The sequence below is a fragment of the Pelodiscus sinensis genome, chromosome 16, assembly GCF_049634645.1.
Source record: "Pelodiscus sinensis isolate JC-2024 chromosome 16, ASM4963464v1, whole genome shotgun sequence".
NCBI lineage: Eukaryota > Metazoa > Chordata > Testudines > Trionychidae > Pelodiscus > Pelodiscus sinensis.
In genome coordinates, this window is record NC_134726.1 from 3,969,608 (window position 1) to 3,985,730 (window position 16,123).

The 16,123-nt window shown below is 52.6% G+C and overlaps 1 protein-coding gene across 4 annotated transcripts in view; it reads left to right on the forward strand.

The window, feature by feature from the left end:
• MGRN1 (mahogunin ring finger 1) overlaps positions 1-16,123 on the forward strand; it is a 70,478-nt gene that overhangs the window by 19,179 nt on the left and 35,176 nt on the right. For all 4 annotated transcript variants that reach the window (XM_075899121.1, XM_075899120.1, XM_075899123.1 and 1 more), the window contains exons 4-5: positions 7,314-7,460; positions 14,913-15,030. In XM_075899121.1, the coding sequence (XP_075755236.1) occupies positions 7,314-7,460; positions 14,913-15,030 (265 nt within the window). The remainder of the gene's footprint in view (positions 1-7,313; positions 7,461-14,912; positions 15,031-16,123) is intronic.

The window sequence follows — 16,123 nt, forward strand, 5'->3', positions numbered from 1 at the left end:
TTTCTCCAGAGGCTGAGTAGGACCGATGCTACGATGTAGGAAGCAGTGGTGCTTTGGCCTCACTTGGGAGCATTAACCCAGATGGAAAACATCAGTCTTGTGGCGAAACCTGCAGAGCGATTTCTTTCTGAACTTTTGGGTTAGAAGTTGTTCTTGGTGCAAGGTAGGGATGTAATAGGTTCATGCTGTAGACTACATGCATCCGCCCCCACCCCTGCCAGTACATTTTTTAGCAGGCTGGCCAGCAGCCTGATTCAGTCCTGGCTCCTGCCAGGTCCAGGACCTATCCCCACTTCAGCTCTGTATTCGGAGCTGGGCAGGCAGGCAGCCTGTCTCAGTTCCAGCTCGCGCCGGGTCTGGGAGCTCAGCCCACCCCACCTCTGGGACAGGGGCTGCTACCACCACACTCTACTGCCTCTGTATCCGTGCAGAGCGACAGGCAGCTGGTCCGCGTGGAGCTAGTTTTTAAACAGGCTTCCCTCGCGGCCCAGCCCCTGCCTAGCACCCTGCACTGCTGCCTCTGATACAGAGGCAGCAGCGTGTTGTGGCAGGCGGCTCCTCAGGAGTGGGGCCAGAGCGCACTGGCTGGCTGCCGGCCCCACCCCTGGGGACTATAGAACAGTCGAGTAACCAATAAGAATTAATGAGGTTAATCGACTATTCGGTTAACCGATATTTAACATCCCTAATGCAAGGCCCAGGCCAGGGGGGCTGAGTAGTGAAGAAATGAGATTTTTCTTGTTGGCTAAGATACAAAATAGTCTTACTTGAGCGCATGCTTTCAGGTGACCGTATCCTGCATTTGTAGGGAGAGAGGCTGGATGGTCTAACCGAACTCTCTCTCACTGCTCTGCAGTTGGCTTGACTGCAGCAATAGCTGGAGTTTGGTCTGTGGATTAAGCCCAGCTGTGGCGTTTGACAGTCCGCTTGCAGCGTGCTCGTTTAATACAGGTATAGAGCCTGGAGGAGGTAGAGGTAGGTCTCAGCACGCAGACTGGCTGCTGGACGGAGTGTTTCATATAGAGCCCTCGGACACTCTGTCACTTTCTGGAAATGTCTGCCTTCCTGGCAGATTGCCCGTTCCAGGTCCTCGTTGAGCAAGATTTGGGTGCCTTGGTATATACTGTATGCAGTGTAGAGGTAGCTGCTGGGAACTTGAATTTATTACTCTGGTAGGGTATGTCTACACTACCCCCCTAGTTCGAACTGGGGTGGTAATGTAGTCATACGGAGTTGCAAATGAAGCCCGGGATTTGAATTTCCCGGGCTTCATTTGCATAAAGCCGGCCGGCGCCATTTTTAAATGCCGGCTAGTTCGGACCCCGTGCCGCGCGGCTGCACGCGGCACGGACTAGCTAGTTCAGATTAGGCTTCCTAATCCGAACTAGCTGTACGCCTCGTGGCACGGGGTCCGAACTAGCCGGCATTTAAAAATGGCGCCGGCCGGCTTTATGCAAATGAAGCCCGGGAAATTCAAATCCCGGGCTTCATTTGCAACTCCGTATGACTACCTTACCCCCCCTAGTTCGAACTAGGGGGGTAGTGTAGACATACCCCTAGAGACTGACAATCATGGACTGAATGGGCAGCCGATTTATGGCAATCGGTAACTCACTAACCCTCTCTGTGTGTCCTATGACCTCCTGGAACGCTCATAGGACCTAGGGGAACTACTTCTGCTGAGCAATCTACCCGGCATTTTGCTGGGATGCTGGGAGTAAAGTGCCCAGCCTTGAAGAGCTCGGTGTGGCTCAAAAGCGTGTGTCTCACCGCTAGTATTTGGTCCAATAAGAGGTCACCTTGCCCACCTTGCCCCTCTCGGTAGAAAGGGGTAAGACGAATGCAAACTACTCTTGAAACTGATCAACATGTTTCTTTCCAAACTCTGGTTTGTCTCTTTGGTCAAAAACCGGAAAGGGGTGGTCTTAGAATGAGCTGGACAGGTGGAGGAGGAAGAAGCGCCCACGCAGGTAGTGATCTTTTGTAAACGTCCATGTTCTGAAGATTGCTTGGCTCTTCCAGCCACAGGGTCTGTCTGTGTGCATCGGACCGGCACTCGCTGTGGAAATAGGGCATAGCCTTTCGGGAGCACGTCTGCACTGCTGAGTCCTGCAGCTGCGAAAGACCCTGCTGCTAATGCGGGAATCAGATGCTAATCTTAGCTGTGTCGCTGGCTGCTGATGGACAAGTCTCCTCCCTGCTTTGTGACAGAGTTTCCCTATCTCTCGAGAGGGGAGAATGAGCCCGGCTTGCCTTCCCGGGGAGTAGAGGTTGCGTGTGTTCCTCAGAGGCTTTGTGGTGTGCAGTGAGGAGCCCGTGTGGATGCTGGTGGTAGGTAGTGTTATCTGCTTTCCAGAGCTGGCGTCCCATGCGGCAGCCGGTCTCACCAGGGCTGGGTCAGTGCCAGCGCATGGTCAGCACTGCACCATTTTCTTTCCTCGTGAGTGGTCGCTTTCGGCGTACTAGCGCCCCAGGTGCTTCAGGAATCGCCCAGTAAATGGCCCTGTGCGCAAGGCGAGCGGCCTCTCTCCCGAGGGAACGGTCTCCGTTTGTGTGGTGCTGCCCACTGGACTTGTGAGAGCCCCTCGGGGCCTTCTTTGTGATCCCGAACAGGGACCAACAGCTGGTTCCTCTGCTCTGGAGAGTCTCCTCTTCTCTCTCCTGGACCTGTGACGTGCGGTTGAATTTGGCTCACTTTGGGGTGTAATGTGACTAAAACTCCCACCAGCTCTTGGGTGTTCCCTGGCTCCCGATTGTTAGCTGGATTGTCACCCGTCAGGGTGTGGAGGGGTTCCTTCTAGATGACAGGTCAGAGCCTTGGGGAGGGTTTGAGGAAACTTCTGTCCAGCTCCTGGCCCTGTGTGGCTGGTGGGCAAAGTTCTGAGCATGGCCGAGCCCTAAAGCTTTTATGGCCGTGGCGGAGAGAGAGTCCCCCTCTCGAGTGTTCCTGCTGAACCGCGGTCTTGTGTGAGCTCCTATTTCCTGCCAGGCCTCGACTCCCTGTCCGAACTTCAGCAGGGGCAGGGCTGGTCTCTCTTGGAGACTGTAACACTGAAGGCTTCAATTCTTGCCTGCTTTGCCTCTTCGTAACCGGACTGTGAGCTCCAGGCAGGAGCTCTGCTGGCTGCTGTGCCCCCCCAGGAGAGAGAGCAGTGGCAAGCAGGTTGTCACCATGCAAAGCCCCGGGCAACACATTTTCTCCTCCTTGTGCTGAGAATTAGTGTGACCGTGTCAAGCCCGCCTAGGCCAGCAGCACCAGACCTGGACGGCAGCTCCAGCTCTGAGGGAGATTGTCATGCGGCAGAGGGTGTGTGCGGAAGGGTCCCATCTCCTGGTGGGCTCGTGTTGCCCTCTGCTGCTTTCTTGGGACTTGCCCAGCTTATGGGGGCAAAGGGAAGCTGAGTGGGAATGCCTGTGGTTTGGGAGTCTGCCCAGAGCGAGTCACTGGCACATGGAGGCACCAAGCAGCTGTTTGTTTGGAATTGATGCCTGCGCCTTTGTTGCATTGTCCTGCTCCCGTAACTTGGCTCCTGCTTGGTTTGCCAGCTCAGGCTGCGAACTGGCAGGCCAAGGGATCACAAGTAAAAGCCCTGCTGCCTCCAAGAGAGGAGCTCAGAGAAGAGAGACAAACCTAGGGACCCACGTGGCCGGGACGTAGTTTACATCAAAGCCGCCCTGGCACTTGGAGGTGCCCAGCAGAAAATCAGCTGCCACGTGTCTCTCATTGGCATCGCTGGGAGCTGCAGAGCTATTTCCTCCCCACGTGACTTCCTTCAACGCGGCCGAGGTTGTTCTGGGGGCCACAAGTAGGGTTGCCAGATGGAAAAAAGGGGGGAGGACCAAAGTTGTTGAACGCACACACAAGACCCAGTGAATTATTAAGCAAAAAAAAAAAATTAAAAACCAGCATGGCCCCTTTAAAAACAGGAGGGGTTGGGCTCTGCCTCTCCTAACTGGCAGCTGGTGGCCATCTTGCCTGCCTCCCTACTCTGGGCCAGACAGCTGCCCTGCAGAACCAGGTAAGCGGCAGAGGATGGGAGGGCTGGGCCTAATTGCTGACTGTGTTGTAGGGTTGTCAGGTGTCCGGTATTGACTGGACAGTCTGGTATTTTTGCCCCTGGCTGGGAAAAAAAATAAGAAAATACCAGACATTTTACGTGTCCGGTATTTTCTGAATATTTTTATCGGACAGGAGACAAAAATACCGGACTGTCCGGGTCAATACTGGACACGGGACAACCCTAGCCACACGGTTCTCTTCTCTCCTCCCTTCATCACATACACATGGTGTATGATACTCTCTCGCTTGTATCACTTCTGGAATCTGATGGTAAACTCCTTGGGGCAGGGATCAGAAGGGACCGTCAGATCCTCTTGTCTGACCTGTGTGCGATAGGCCACATTTCACCCAGTTACCCTTGTGTTGAGCCCAGTTTTTTTACTAAAGCATTTTCCAGAGAGGCAGCCAGATTGGGTTTGAAGACATCAGGAGATGGAAAATCTACCACTTCCTTTGGGCGTTTGTTGCAGTGGTTAATTGTCCTCACTGGAGGCAATCCAATGTCAGGGTGATGGTGAACAGGATGTGGGGGGACCTGCTTTGCTCTCCATATGTGGCCTGTGGCAAGTCTCGGTGCCTCTGTTTCTCATCTGTAAATGGGGATGCTGATGTTTCTCCCCCTCAAGAGACATTGTGAAACACATTGCAATTTACTAATCAAAGAAGATCTCTAAGAGCTAGATAGGTCACACATTTAATAATAAACTATTTCCATTGGAGATGTCTGGCTTAAGCTTTGAGTTGTTGGTTCTTGCTCTGCCTGTCTCAGCTGGATTGAAGAGCTCGCTGGTACTCAGTGTTTTCTTACTAGGGAGATCCTGGTTCACCCCTCAATCTTTCTGAAATGCTAAACAGGGGGAGTGTTTTAACTCTTACTATAGGGCACTTTCTCCAGTCTTGGAATCATTTGTGGGGCTCCTTTCTGCGCCCTCTCCACTTTCCTCCACGTTCTTTTTAAAATGCAGGTGCCAGACCTGGTGGTCACATTCTAGCACCAGCCCTCTGGTGCCATGCAAATGCTCTCTGTTCCTTCTTGCCACTCCCCATTCCTCCATCCCGAGTTCACAGTGGCCCTTTTGGCCACCGCATCCTACCAGGAGCGCGTATTCCAGCTTGTCCACTCCGATCCCTAAATCCCGTTCTTAACCCCCACATCCTGGGTACTGTGCCTGCATCCCTTGCTCCCAGGTACGTACTTGTGCGTCTGGCTGTATGATCGTCGTTTGTTTGAATGGGCACAGCTTAACCAGCAGTCCAAGTAGTTGTGTAGGACCATGCTGTCCTCCAGCATTGCGTCCACCTTTGCAGGTGCAAAGGCTGCCTGGCCTCGCTCTCCTTTGGATGCCTTATGTACGTTGCAGCAGCTCTGGATTCGGAATGGCAGCTATTTCCTGATTTGGTCCTTTTTATTCTAGCGAGTGGGAAGTTCCTGGCTTGACCTAGGCGACCCCCGGAGAAAGCTCAGTCATTTCCTGCTTGATTTCTATGGACTCGCCCCGATAGCGGAGCACTTAAGAAATACAAAGTGCTCTAGCCTTTCCCTGCACTGCTCTAGCCTGTCCCTGCACTGCTTGGTTGACGACACTTCATCTTTATTTGGCAGTTTGTATATTAAATAATTGATGCCTTAAAGCAAGGCAAGCCGGTTCTGGTCCGCGGCTTGCCTTGATCTGGCCTGCGAGACTTGGGGTTCGCCCTTCTCACCCAGTGGGACAAACCCCTGCTAGCATGTCAGCCACAAGGGGGCACTGTGGTTGGACTGCCAACGCCAGCTCCTGCGTTGGAGGGAAGAGCCCCAGTCTCTCCTTGATCAAGACAAGCCAGGACCGGATTCGGCCCAGAGGCTCTGCCTGGCAGGGAGAAGGAATTGGCTCTGTTGGTATTGTCTGGAGAAAGCAGCAGTCGTTGATCTCAGTGGATTCCTCTGGAGACATCCTGCTTAAGTAGCATCTAGCTCCATCTCCAGTGTATTCTGGTTAGCCGCAGGGCGCTCCCTCTGGGGCTGTTTGTGAGAAGATCTACAGGTGCTATGGAGCCGTAAGGATTCTGGGCAAAAACCCATTTGCTAGCCAACCCTTCTTGAATGGTTTGTCCACCAGGCTGTCCTAGCCAAGCCGCCTCCCACCCACAGTGCTACTGGTAGGATGCTAGAGGCCAGGATTGGGCAGCAAGCTCAGGATCATTATTGGCATTTAAAAGGCAACCCCGTCAAAACTGATCCGCAGAAGAAACTTTTCCCCAGGCACGTAAGGAACTCAGGCACTCGATGCATCTCAATGGCTTACCCACAGTGCTTTGCTCTTCCTGTTGATGGGGAAGTTAACAGGGCCACGACACGTCAATGGAGGGGGGCAGTGTAAATGTGATTTGGCGACTTATGAATGTCAACGGTACTTTTGTCACCAAATCTTCCACACGGCCTTGGTGTTGTCCTTTACCCACAGTGCAAATAACTTCATTTTGCTTCTATTCATGCCCCGGGACTGAATAGACTGACTGCCTGGTCAGCTGACAGATGTCAATAACCTGCAAATGCTTATCAGATAGTTGACTAGTCGCTTCCCCCCACTTTGCTGCCTCTATCGGAAAGAGGCAGCAAGGGTGGCGGGGAAGAAGGGGTGCTTCGAAGTGGCAGCGCCGTGTGGAGCCCGGGACCAGATCCTGTGGCGCTGCCGCTTTGAGATGCCATGTGCAGCCCGGAGCCAGCTGGGGACTGCTTGAGTCCTCTGCTGGCCCTGTGCTCCCTGCAGTGCTTTCGCCTTTGAAGATGAGGCTCCCTTTTCAAAGGCAGAGGCTCCCTTTTCGACTAATCGAATAGTTGAAGCAAATTGCATCAACTGTTCGATTAGCCCATTAATCTAAATGTAACATCCCTAAGCAGGCGTTTTGTCATTAGATAACCTCTGGATGAGATTCATCTGCTTTCTGAGGCCAGATCTCCTCATTTTGGCTTAAAATGTTCATCTCAGTGAGGTGTAAGCCATTAGGGATTACTCCCAAGAAAAGGGTGACTGGATGGGTTGTATCTTGAACGGAGGCAGATAACAAGGAACTTTAGACTGAATAGCAGAGAAACTTTCCAGATCGTGAGCTCTGCTGGATCAGTGGGTCTCGGTAGTGACACATAAGCCGTTGCTTGAGTTGTTGATGTTGTCCTGGGCAAAACGTAACATGCCTCTGGGATGAAGCAGGTGAGACAGTACGTCTCTTCCATCTGTAATGTCTGTCCTGACTCTTTGGCTTTCTCTTGCAGGTATAAAGACGACCTAGACAGTCCTACTGAGGAGAGCGGGAAGCAGAAAGTCCTGTACAGCCTAGAATTCACCTTTGATGCCGATGCCCGTGTGGCTATCACAATCTATTGCCAGGCTACAGAGGAATTCATCAGTGGCATGGCAGTGTAAGTAATAGGAAACCAGAGATTTAAAGGGGCACTGGCAACTTACAGGTCACAAGTCTGTCTGAAATGTCTCTCCTCATACACAGAGAGGCAGAAGAGAGCGAGAGCAAGGTTTCTCCTTTCTAGTTTCTTCCTGTGTATCTTAGTAGTTTCCCCTGTCAGCTGGTTGCGTTAGTTTTCCATGCACAGTAGGGAATAGTAAACGAAAGCCCTATAGCAGTGTTTCTGAAACTTTTTAAGACCAAGGAACACCAAACAATATTTTTTTTTAATGGGGAGCACCAAGGATTTTGTTGGGGGGAGGGAGGGAGAAGGGTCTGGGAGGAGAGAAGGGTCGGGGGGGGAAGTTATTGAGCAAAAAAGTCACCTGCCCCTTTAAAGTTGGCCATTTTTAATTCTGTTGTTCTCCGCGGCACACCTCCGACTGCCTCGCGGCACACTGGTGTGTCGCAGAACACAGTTTCAGAAACACTGCCTTACAGTTTGTCAGGGAGATGCGAAGTGTAGCTCCTGAAGGTGTAACCTCATGTTTTGTGATGGACTAGATTTCAAGGGGATGTCCCTTCTCATTGGGACATGGAGGTCATTGAAGTCGGTGCAGTGAAAACGAGTGCCAGTTAAGGGTTGTGAGCTGGAAAAATGTATGAGGCATTGAGCCGTCAACCCCAGTGGTGGCGGCGAAAGTGACCACCTTATAAAATTAATCCTGCTGAAGGGGCTCTGCTGTGTTTTAGGCAGTAATGCTGTTGTGTGTTTCCAGCTGGCGCACGCTCCCACAGTTGGCTGTTTGGGGTGGCGTGGGGGGAGAGTGGCCAATGGAAGTTTAGTGTGGCTTGTCTCGTCCGTATAATAGAGCTGTGGAGACTCCAAGTCCCAGAATGCAGTGCTGAATCGAAATCTGTCTAGGCTGTGTCTGATTAAGGCGGAGTTTTAGATTTTGGCGTGTGTTAGTCTCCAGGGACACACTTCATGTTTAAAGACCTCCGCTGCCTGTAATCTTCTTCCTTCTCATGCAATTTAAGTACATACTCAGGGGTCTGGTGACTTGCTGCTGAAGTGCCCCAGATGGCATTCGTTTTAGACCCCTCTGTTTAAATAGCTCAGAATCTTTTGTTGCAAACTGAAATCTGCAGGCTGGAGAAGCTTCATGTAGATCCCTGACTGATGTCTGACATGCCTCTGCAGTTAGCATTCAGGGCTTCTTCAATTGTGTTCTGCAGCCTCCTGGGTTTCAGAGGAAACTTGTGTAATGTCAGATAAGTGATCTACTGATGTTTAAAGAAAAAAAACAAACCCCAAACAGAATTCATGTTCAAAGACTTGCTTATGCTTTAGGCACAGTATAAACATCCTGCTCATGATCAATGAGCGTTATTTTTAGAAATGGGGCCAAAGGCTGCATGTTCCTATCCAGATGTGAATTCCTCCGCCCTTGGAGGGTGGCCAGAGTTGGGATTTTGGTCTAGACTCTCTCTAGTTTTGTCGAAGCCTGCAGCTGTCTTCACTCTTTGTGCAAAGTAATAAATTAGCTCCTGTTAGAGAGCTGTGGCACCTCCTGGGGAAGCTTTGAAAACCCATCTCTTCAGCCCCAGTTTCTCCTGAGCAGGGCAGGATATAGGCAGACTCCTCGAAATCCTGGCTAGTCTGTGACTATAGGGCTAGCAAAGATCTTGGCTCGACAGGCTGGGTTCTTGAAGTCCTGTGTCGCTAAGACTGGTGCAGCAGGGCCAGCTTCCCTCATAAAGTCCTGCACAGCTAGGTTCTGTTCCTGCCTCTCACGGACCCTTGGGCAAATCAGCCGTGCCTCAGTTTCCCCATCCCTACAAGGACAATAATGAGGGCCTGCGAGAGGTGGTAGTGGTTATTTCTGGTTGCACCAGAAGCTGGTGGACTCCTCCGAAGCCAAGATCCTGACGTCCTGCGGATGTGCTAGAGAGCAGGGATCTGGAGAAGAGAGCTGCAAATATCGACTTTATGAACGGCTTTAATTGAACCCAAGATGTTTTCCCATGCGATGGTGGCGGCGGCTCTGTAAGCACGTGTTGGGGCTAGTGCAGCTGCCTAAAGTGGGTGTTTCTGCTTCTGTGGATTTAGCACACTGCTACTAAAAACCTTCTTTTGAAGCCCTGAGTTTAGCTTTGCCAAGCAGTTCTGTAAGGGCAAACCCTGTAATTATTTTGATTTATTCTCTTCGAGTTCTGGCGGATACAACCCAAATCTCGGCTGCATTTTTATGACACCTCAAAGTGGAGAGCTGCATTTTAGGGCAGTAGCTGGAGGGTACGATCACTGAGGATACTTTATCCCCATTGCTTTGGGTGCTACCATCTAAACTGAAGGGCCAGTGTGGGCAGCTGTTCTGTGTTTTAGACTCAGCCCCTGCTTCAGACCAAAATGCCCAACACTTTTAGAACAGCTACCATATGAAGAGAGATGAAAAAGACTGGGGCTTTTCAGCTTAGAAAAGAGGAGACTAGTGGGGGGGGAATGTGATAGAGGTCTATAAAATCACAACTGGCATGGAGAAAGTGAATAAGGAAAAGTTATTTACTTGTTCCCATAACATAAGAACTAGGGGGTCACGAAATGAATAGGTAGCAAGTTTGAAACAAACGTAAGTATTTCTTCAGTCAGTGCACAGTCAACCTGTGGAACTCCTTGCCAGAGGATGCTGTGAAGACCAGGTCTTTAACAGGGTTAAAAAAAGAACTAGATAGATTCATGGAGGATAGGTCATTCCATGCTTAATAGCCAGGACGGGCAGGAATAGTGTCCCTAGCCTCTGTCAGAAGCTGGGAATGGGTGACAGGATGGATCACTTGGTGATTCCCTGTTCTGTTCATTCCCTCTGGGGCACCTGGCATTGGCCATGGTCAGAAGACAGAACACTGGGCTACATGGACCTTTGGTCTGACCCATTTTTATGTAGTTCAGGGGAGAGCAAGATCTTTGAAAACCAGTCACTTTCTCCTTGTAAGTGGATGTGGATCTCTGAAACGGGGAGGCTTCCTCGGAGGTGGGTGGACGAGCGATGCCTCTTCCTCGGAGGAAGGCGAGTGATGCTAGCGCACGATGTGGCAACCTGTCGCCTGGTCAGGCGTGGCCAAGAAATGGGAACGGGATCAAACCCCAAACACTGACACCCTGTCCTGCAAGGGTCTTGCCTGCCTCTGACAGAGACCTGGAGGGTCTGGCTTTTCATACTCAGCTGATTACAACACTTGTCTAGCTTATTCTTCCCATAAAATCTCACTGAAGCGATGCCTATGCCTGATGCGGGACGCTGACATCTGAAAGGGAAAGGTGACCGCAGATCCCTTTCCGAAGGGAAAGGAGACAGTGCAGGTGGGGGAAGGGGTGTCAGATCCATGCCCACTCTTGGGGCTCAGAACACCAGCAAAGCACTATTGCCTCTCCCATCTCTTGCCTCTCGCAGCATGAAAATCCACGAGTGCCCAGGCCACAGTGCAAGTGGCCTACAATGAGGTTTACAAGTGGAGCTGAAGTTCCAAATCCAAAGGGGGCAGCCCCACACTCGGACGTTGTCTTTGGAGGTGCTCCTTGTAGCCGCAGGCGGCCTGGGGGCAGTACGGGGAGGCTTTGGAAGCAGGATCATTCTAAGTGTGGGACTGGTGCGGAATGCTAACTTGGCTGGCAGTCGATGCGGAGGTACCTGTGCCCATCGATAAAACGTCTTCCTAGCTGCGATATTGAGAACGGCCGGCCTTCTCTAGCAGGTCTCGTCTGAGGTGCTCCAAATGCTGTGCAAGCAACAAGGACAAACGGTCGCATGGCTGGGGTCGCCCGTCTCCTCCTCTATCTCGTCTTAAGAGTTGGCTGGCGATGAACTCTGGGGATGGGGACTGGAATTCGAAGCATTTGTTTCATTTCCAGAGCTGCTCCCAGGAGGCAAACCTCCTTTCCTTCTGTGTGCGTCAATTTCCTCATCGGCCTGATGGGGCGGTTAACACTTAGCTGCCAGTGGAGTTGATTCTTTGACATTGTTGATGGAAAGGATCAGGCAGGGACACCGTGTGCTCGCTGTAGCTGACTTGACTCTGGTAAGTAAAACCACACTCACCTGCGTACCCTATAATTCATACACAAAGAATCTGTCACTTCCCACCTCCCCACCGCACTTTAATAACAGAGGTGGCAGTGAGATCTCCCATTACGGGCGCTGTTATTTTTATGCTGTACTGTTCCGAGTGTTTTTCTATCACATTGTGAAGTATTGTCATAAATCGTTACAATGAAACTACTCCAGCAAGAAGAAACAAAGCACATTTGAATGCAGTGCCCCGGCTTGTTTTTTTATTTGCACACTCAGTCTTGCACACGCACATACACGACTGGTTCTACTGGCTGCCTGATCAGCCTGGCAAAATTCTCCTAGCTGGGGTTAGCGTCTGGTAATGGATTGCCAGTGGAACTACGCCAGCGCGCCCACTTGCCTGGGGCATGTAATTTTGGGCTTGGGCCAGGTGGGTAAGCCATCCTCAGTTTGTTCTTCCCCAGGCGTTTATGCTGTGCTCACCCCCAGGAGAGCAGAGGCCAAACTTCCCAACTGGGGAGGCCCAAAACAGAAGTGATTTCTTCATCAAGCTTACTGCTCCCACTGGTAGGAGCAGGCTGTGTAGGTGCTCGGCTTCTCTGACAATCAGGCGCCTAAGTCCAAAGGACCTGACTGCGGAGATAGGAGCCTAACTTTAGACCTCCAGGTTTGAAAGTATAGGCCTGACTGAGAGTAAGGGCAGATGAGCAGATACTGTCCCTGGGGGGGTGCCCTTTAATGGTAGGTGTGCCGGGGCTAGCTTAGGATTGGTCACGTGTCAGAACAGCATGAACCCTCGTGGGTGCTCAGTGGGTGAGCGGTGTAGTTGTCCTGCTGTGGACTCGGGGGAGAACATCCCCTCCTTTATACACCCCCCCCCCAACATTGGAACCGAATGGTTAGCTAGTGAAAATTGCATCGAAGGAGCAGCCAACGGTACCGCGCAGCCATGGCAACGCAGGCATTGCTATGGCGATCCGGGAAGCTTTCTGCTCTGAAGGCGAGACAGAAAGCACAAGGCAGGTGACTGCTGTTGTGTAAATATGTGGGGGATGCGTCATGTTCCTGGCTGGAGCAGAGGCAGGGCGCCTGGTTCCACAGGAGCTGGGGGTGGCTGTCGTGTTCTCTGGAGCCTTGTCATCCCTTTCCAGCATGCTGGGCATTCAGTACCTGGGCCACATGTCGGGGGGGTGGCGCTGTCAGCTAAACCAACGAGGAGTCCTGTGGCACCGGAAGGACTAACAGATCGATTAGGGTACAAGCTTTCATGGGCTTCATATGAAGTGGAAGCTTCAGTGTGGCTGGAATTGATATCCACATGTGCACGTTACTGTGTGGAAGCTCAGAGCCAATGAGGGTAATTCAGCCAGGGTGGATGTGACCTACTTCCAACAGCGGTTACGGTGAGAGGACCTGAAGGGGAACTGCCGTACTGCAGTGAGCGAGCCATTCCCAGGCCCTATTCAGACCCCTTCTGGCAGTGTCAAGTAGCGTACGAATTCCAGCTCTGCCATTTCACGCCGCCGCCTGGGCCTGATGGTGTGTTACTCTAGCAAGGTGGCTTTGGAAGCCGTTCCTGGGTGTCCGACGGGCTCTCCTCCGGGTTGTTGGATGTTCCCATTCTTGATGCCCGACTTGTGCCCCTTGATTCGTTGGTGCAGAGACAGTTGGAAGATCGCCGTGTGGAACACGCAAGCGTGCTGCCCAGCCACGGCTGGCCCGTTCGTTCCTGACTGGCTGTGAGTGCCACGTCTGTATCGCAGAATGGCCAGCCAGCCCCTTTAAGATGCTGAATCCAGATCTCCTCGCGAGGCTTCTCCTCCGCGACCCATACCCACCGCACACCTCTGTCCTGTCGTCCACCTTCGCCTCAGGCGCGCTCCTCCCCTCCTCACTTCCCTTGCTAGGTCTCTCCTTCCCCTGCGCTCGGAACAGGCCCAGCCGCTCTTTCAAACCACGGCCTTTCAGAGCTGCTGCCGCTCCTCTCCCCAGGCCACCGGTGGGATGGGGGCAAAGAGGACAGTTTCCCCAGTGAGTCAGGGCCAGGGCCGGCGGTGGCACCTGGAGCCCGGGCCCTTTAGAATCGCTGCCAGAGCGCTCTGTACAGTTTTGAGGGCCGAGGGAGGGAGTGGTCCGGGCGGCGCTGAGGGCTGGCCGTCCCCAGCCCTGCCCCTTTTGCACAAGGCTCCGCCCCTTCCGGGAGCATGGGGGGGGGACCCTCCTGCATTGTCCCAGGGCCTGACAATCCTGTCAGCCCTGCTGCCTCTCTTACAATGTGTTTGTGCCAAGCACTGGCAAAGCGAGTTTCCCCCTCCAGAGGCTAGTCTATACAGTGAATAACAGCCTGTTCCTGGGCCAGCTAACGCTCTGCACGCACAGGTCTGTGCTCTCGGGCCTGGCTTTGAACTCTAACCCCCCCAAAGAGGGTTGTTTCTGCGTTAGCTTGTGCCAGGGACGTTTGCTTCCTCTGGGGCTTGTAAGACCTCCCTGCACCCTGGACGTGGTAAATAGTGGCACCAGGTGGAAATGATTTCTCACCTGGGTTAAGGGAGAGACCCCAGCTGGTGACAAGTGTCAAAGGCCTGGAGGGTGCAGCTGGCCCTACTGCTCCAGGTGATGCCTTGGTTTCAGAATAAGGTCCTATGCAATAGAAGCGCCTTAGGTGCTACCGTAGGTAGGGCCAGCACCCCTGGGCCTGATATCGGTGCAGCTGGTGGGGGGCTCTTGAGCTATTGGAGTCGTACTGCCTGCAGAGCAAGGATGCGTGTCTCTCCCCGCAAGAGAACGGGGCACGTGGCTTGGAGACACGGGGGCAAGAAGGAGGGTGTCCAACGTAGTCCCTGCTGCTTGGCCCACGTGCTGGTCCGATGCCGAGCTGCCTTGGCAGCCGCTAGCAGGTGCTAAACGCCATCCCTTAGGTGGGGCCCCGGTGTCTTGTCCACACGTGAGGAGCGATTGATCACGGTTAGATCACCGTGCAGGCTCTCCGCTGTGCATGTGAAGGGGCCCAGGCTTCTGCCTCCCAACCAAAGACCCGAGCCTGCTAAACAATGTGCCAGCAGTGCCAGTGCTCCCGCTCTGTGGGGTCTGCCTGGGCTCAATAGGGGGCCCCTTGTCTGCAGTGCTGTGGGCTGCCCCATTCGCCAACATCCCCAGCCAGGCCACCGTGGAACTGGTCAGCTGGAACTCCGACCAGGGCTGCCTACCTGCGCTGTCTCCCTCTCCTGAGCTCCCTTCCCCCCTCCCCCCTTTGTGTGTGCAGAGCGAATGGCTGCCAGCCCCGGCCAGCTCCGCTTCTCAGAGCAGCCCCTTGCGATTCCAGGCAGGAATGCCTTGCCTCCCGTCAGCACAGAGCGATCACTTGTTACCCTGAGTCTTCTTTTTCACCCCCTCTCCAGATACAGCACAAAGAATCCTTCTCTCCAGTCGGAGACGGTCCATTACAAGAGAGGGGTGAGCCAGCAATTCTCCCTGCCTTCCTTCAAGATTGATTTTTCAGACTGGAAAGACGATGAGGTAACGCTCTCCTTGGATTTCCCTCGTCTCCAAAACCCTATTGTTCTTGAAACACTGGGCTCTGTTTAACTTCCTGAGGGTAGCTGGAAAATGACCAGTCCCAGCTGCCATGGCATAATCAGTCAGCGTGGGGTGAAGGGCCCTGGGAAAAATTGTCCTGAAACATGCAGGACAACTGTTGGGGAGGTGCGTTAAGCAAAACATAACGGGCCTGCCTGACAGGATCTTAGCGACGTGGAGCAGACCAAGACTCGTCTCCAGCTCTGGGTGCATGACGCTGGGCCCACTGCAAAGGAAGCTGCTTGTTTTGTAGCCAGTCTTCATGCTCTCCCAGGTTATCAGGACACTGGGGGCGCACAGGGACGTAAATCCCCTTTAGAGAGGCATTTATGGCCTCGTAACCTGTCTGGTTACACAGAGCCTACGGAAAAGTGGGTGTCCACTTTCCATAGCAAACCTATTAAACCACACGATTGGCATGCACCCGTCTTTAAGAGAGCGTTTCCAGTTACAATACTGGCCTTTTCTGTGCCCCATCAAAGGAAGTCAGAATCGGCCATGTACGAATGCGGTCGCTTGGAAAATAAATGCTCATCTTCTCTAGAGAAAAGAGCAATTCTGGTTTGCATGGTGGGCTGTGCATTAGGATTAGTACTCCATTTCTCATGGGGCCCTATTGGGGAATCGGGGTGTTTGTGTGTGGTTTTTTCCCCTAGTCTGTGTGTGTTAGAGTAGTGATGTGGGTGCATATGTCTTCATTGACTCCAAAGCCGTAAGGGACAGCGGGCCACTGCGATCATGTAGTAAAACAAGCCAGAGAACTGCCCCACAGTTGTTCCTATTTACACTAGAGCAGATATTTTACACAAGCATCCCTCAGATCTTGATTTAAAAATTCACTACAGCCCTTTGGACAGACGCTGCCGAGGTCATTGACCCTGTAAGGCATATCTGGGCTCATTCAGGGGTGTCAAAGAACTCATGTTTCCTTTTGACTGAAGCTGTGTTGGTTGGGAAAGTGAGCATTTATGACTAGCCTTCAGGAAGCTTTGCTTGGGATTGAATGGATAAGAAGATTCTTACGAGGAAATGA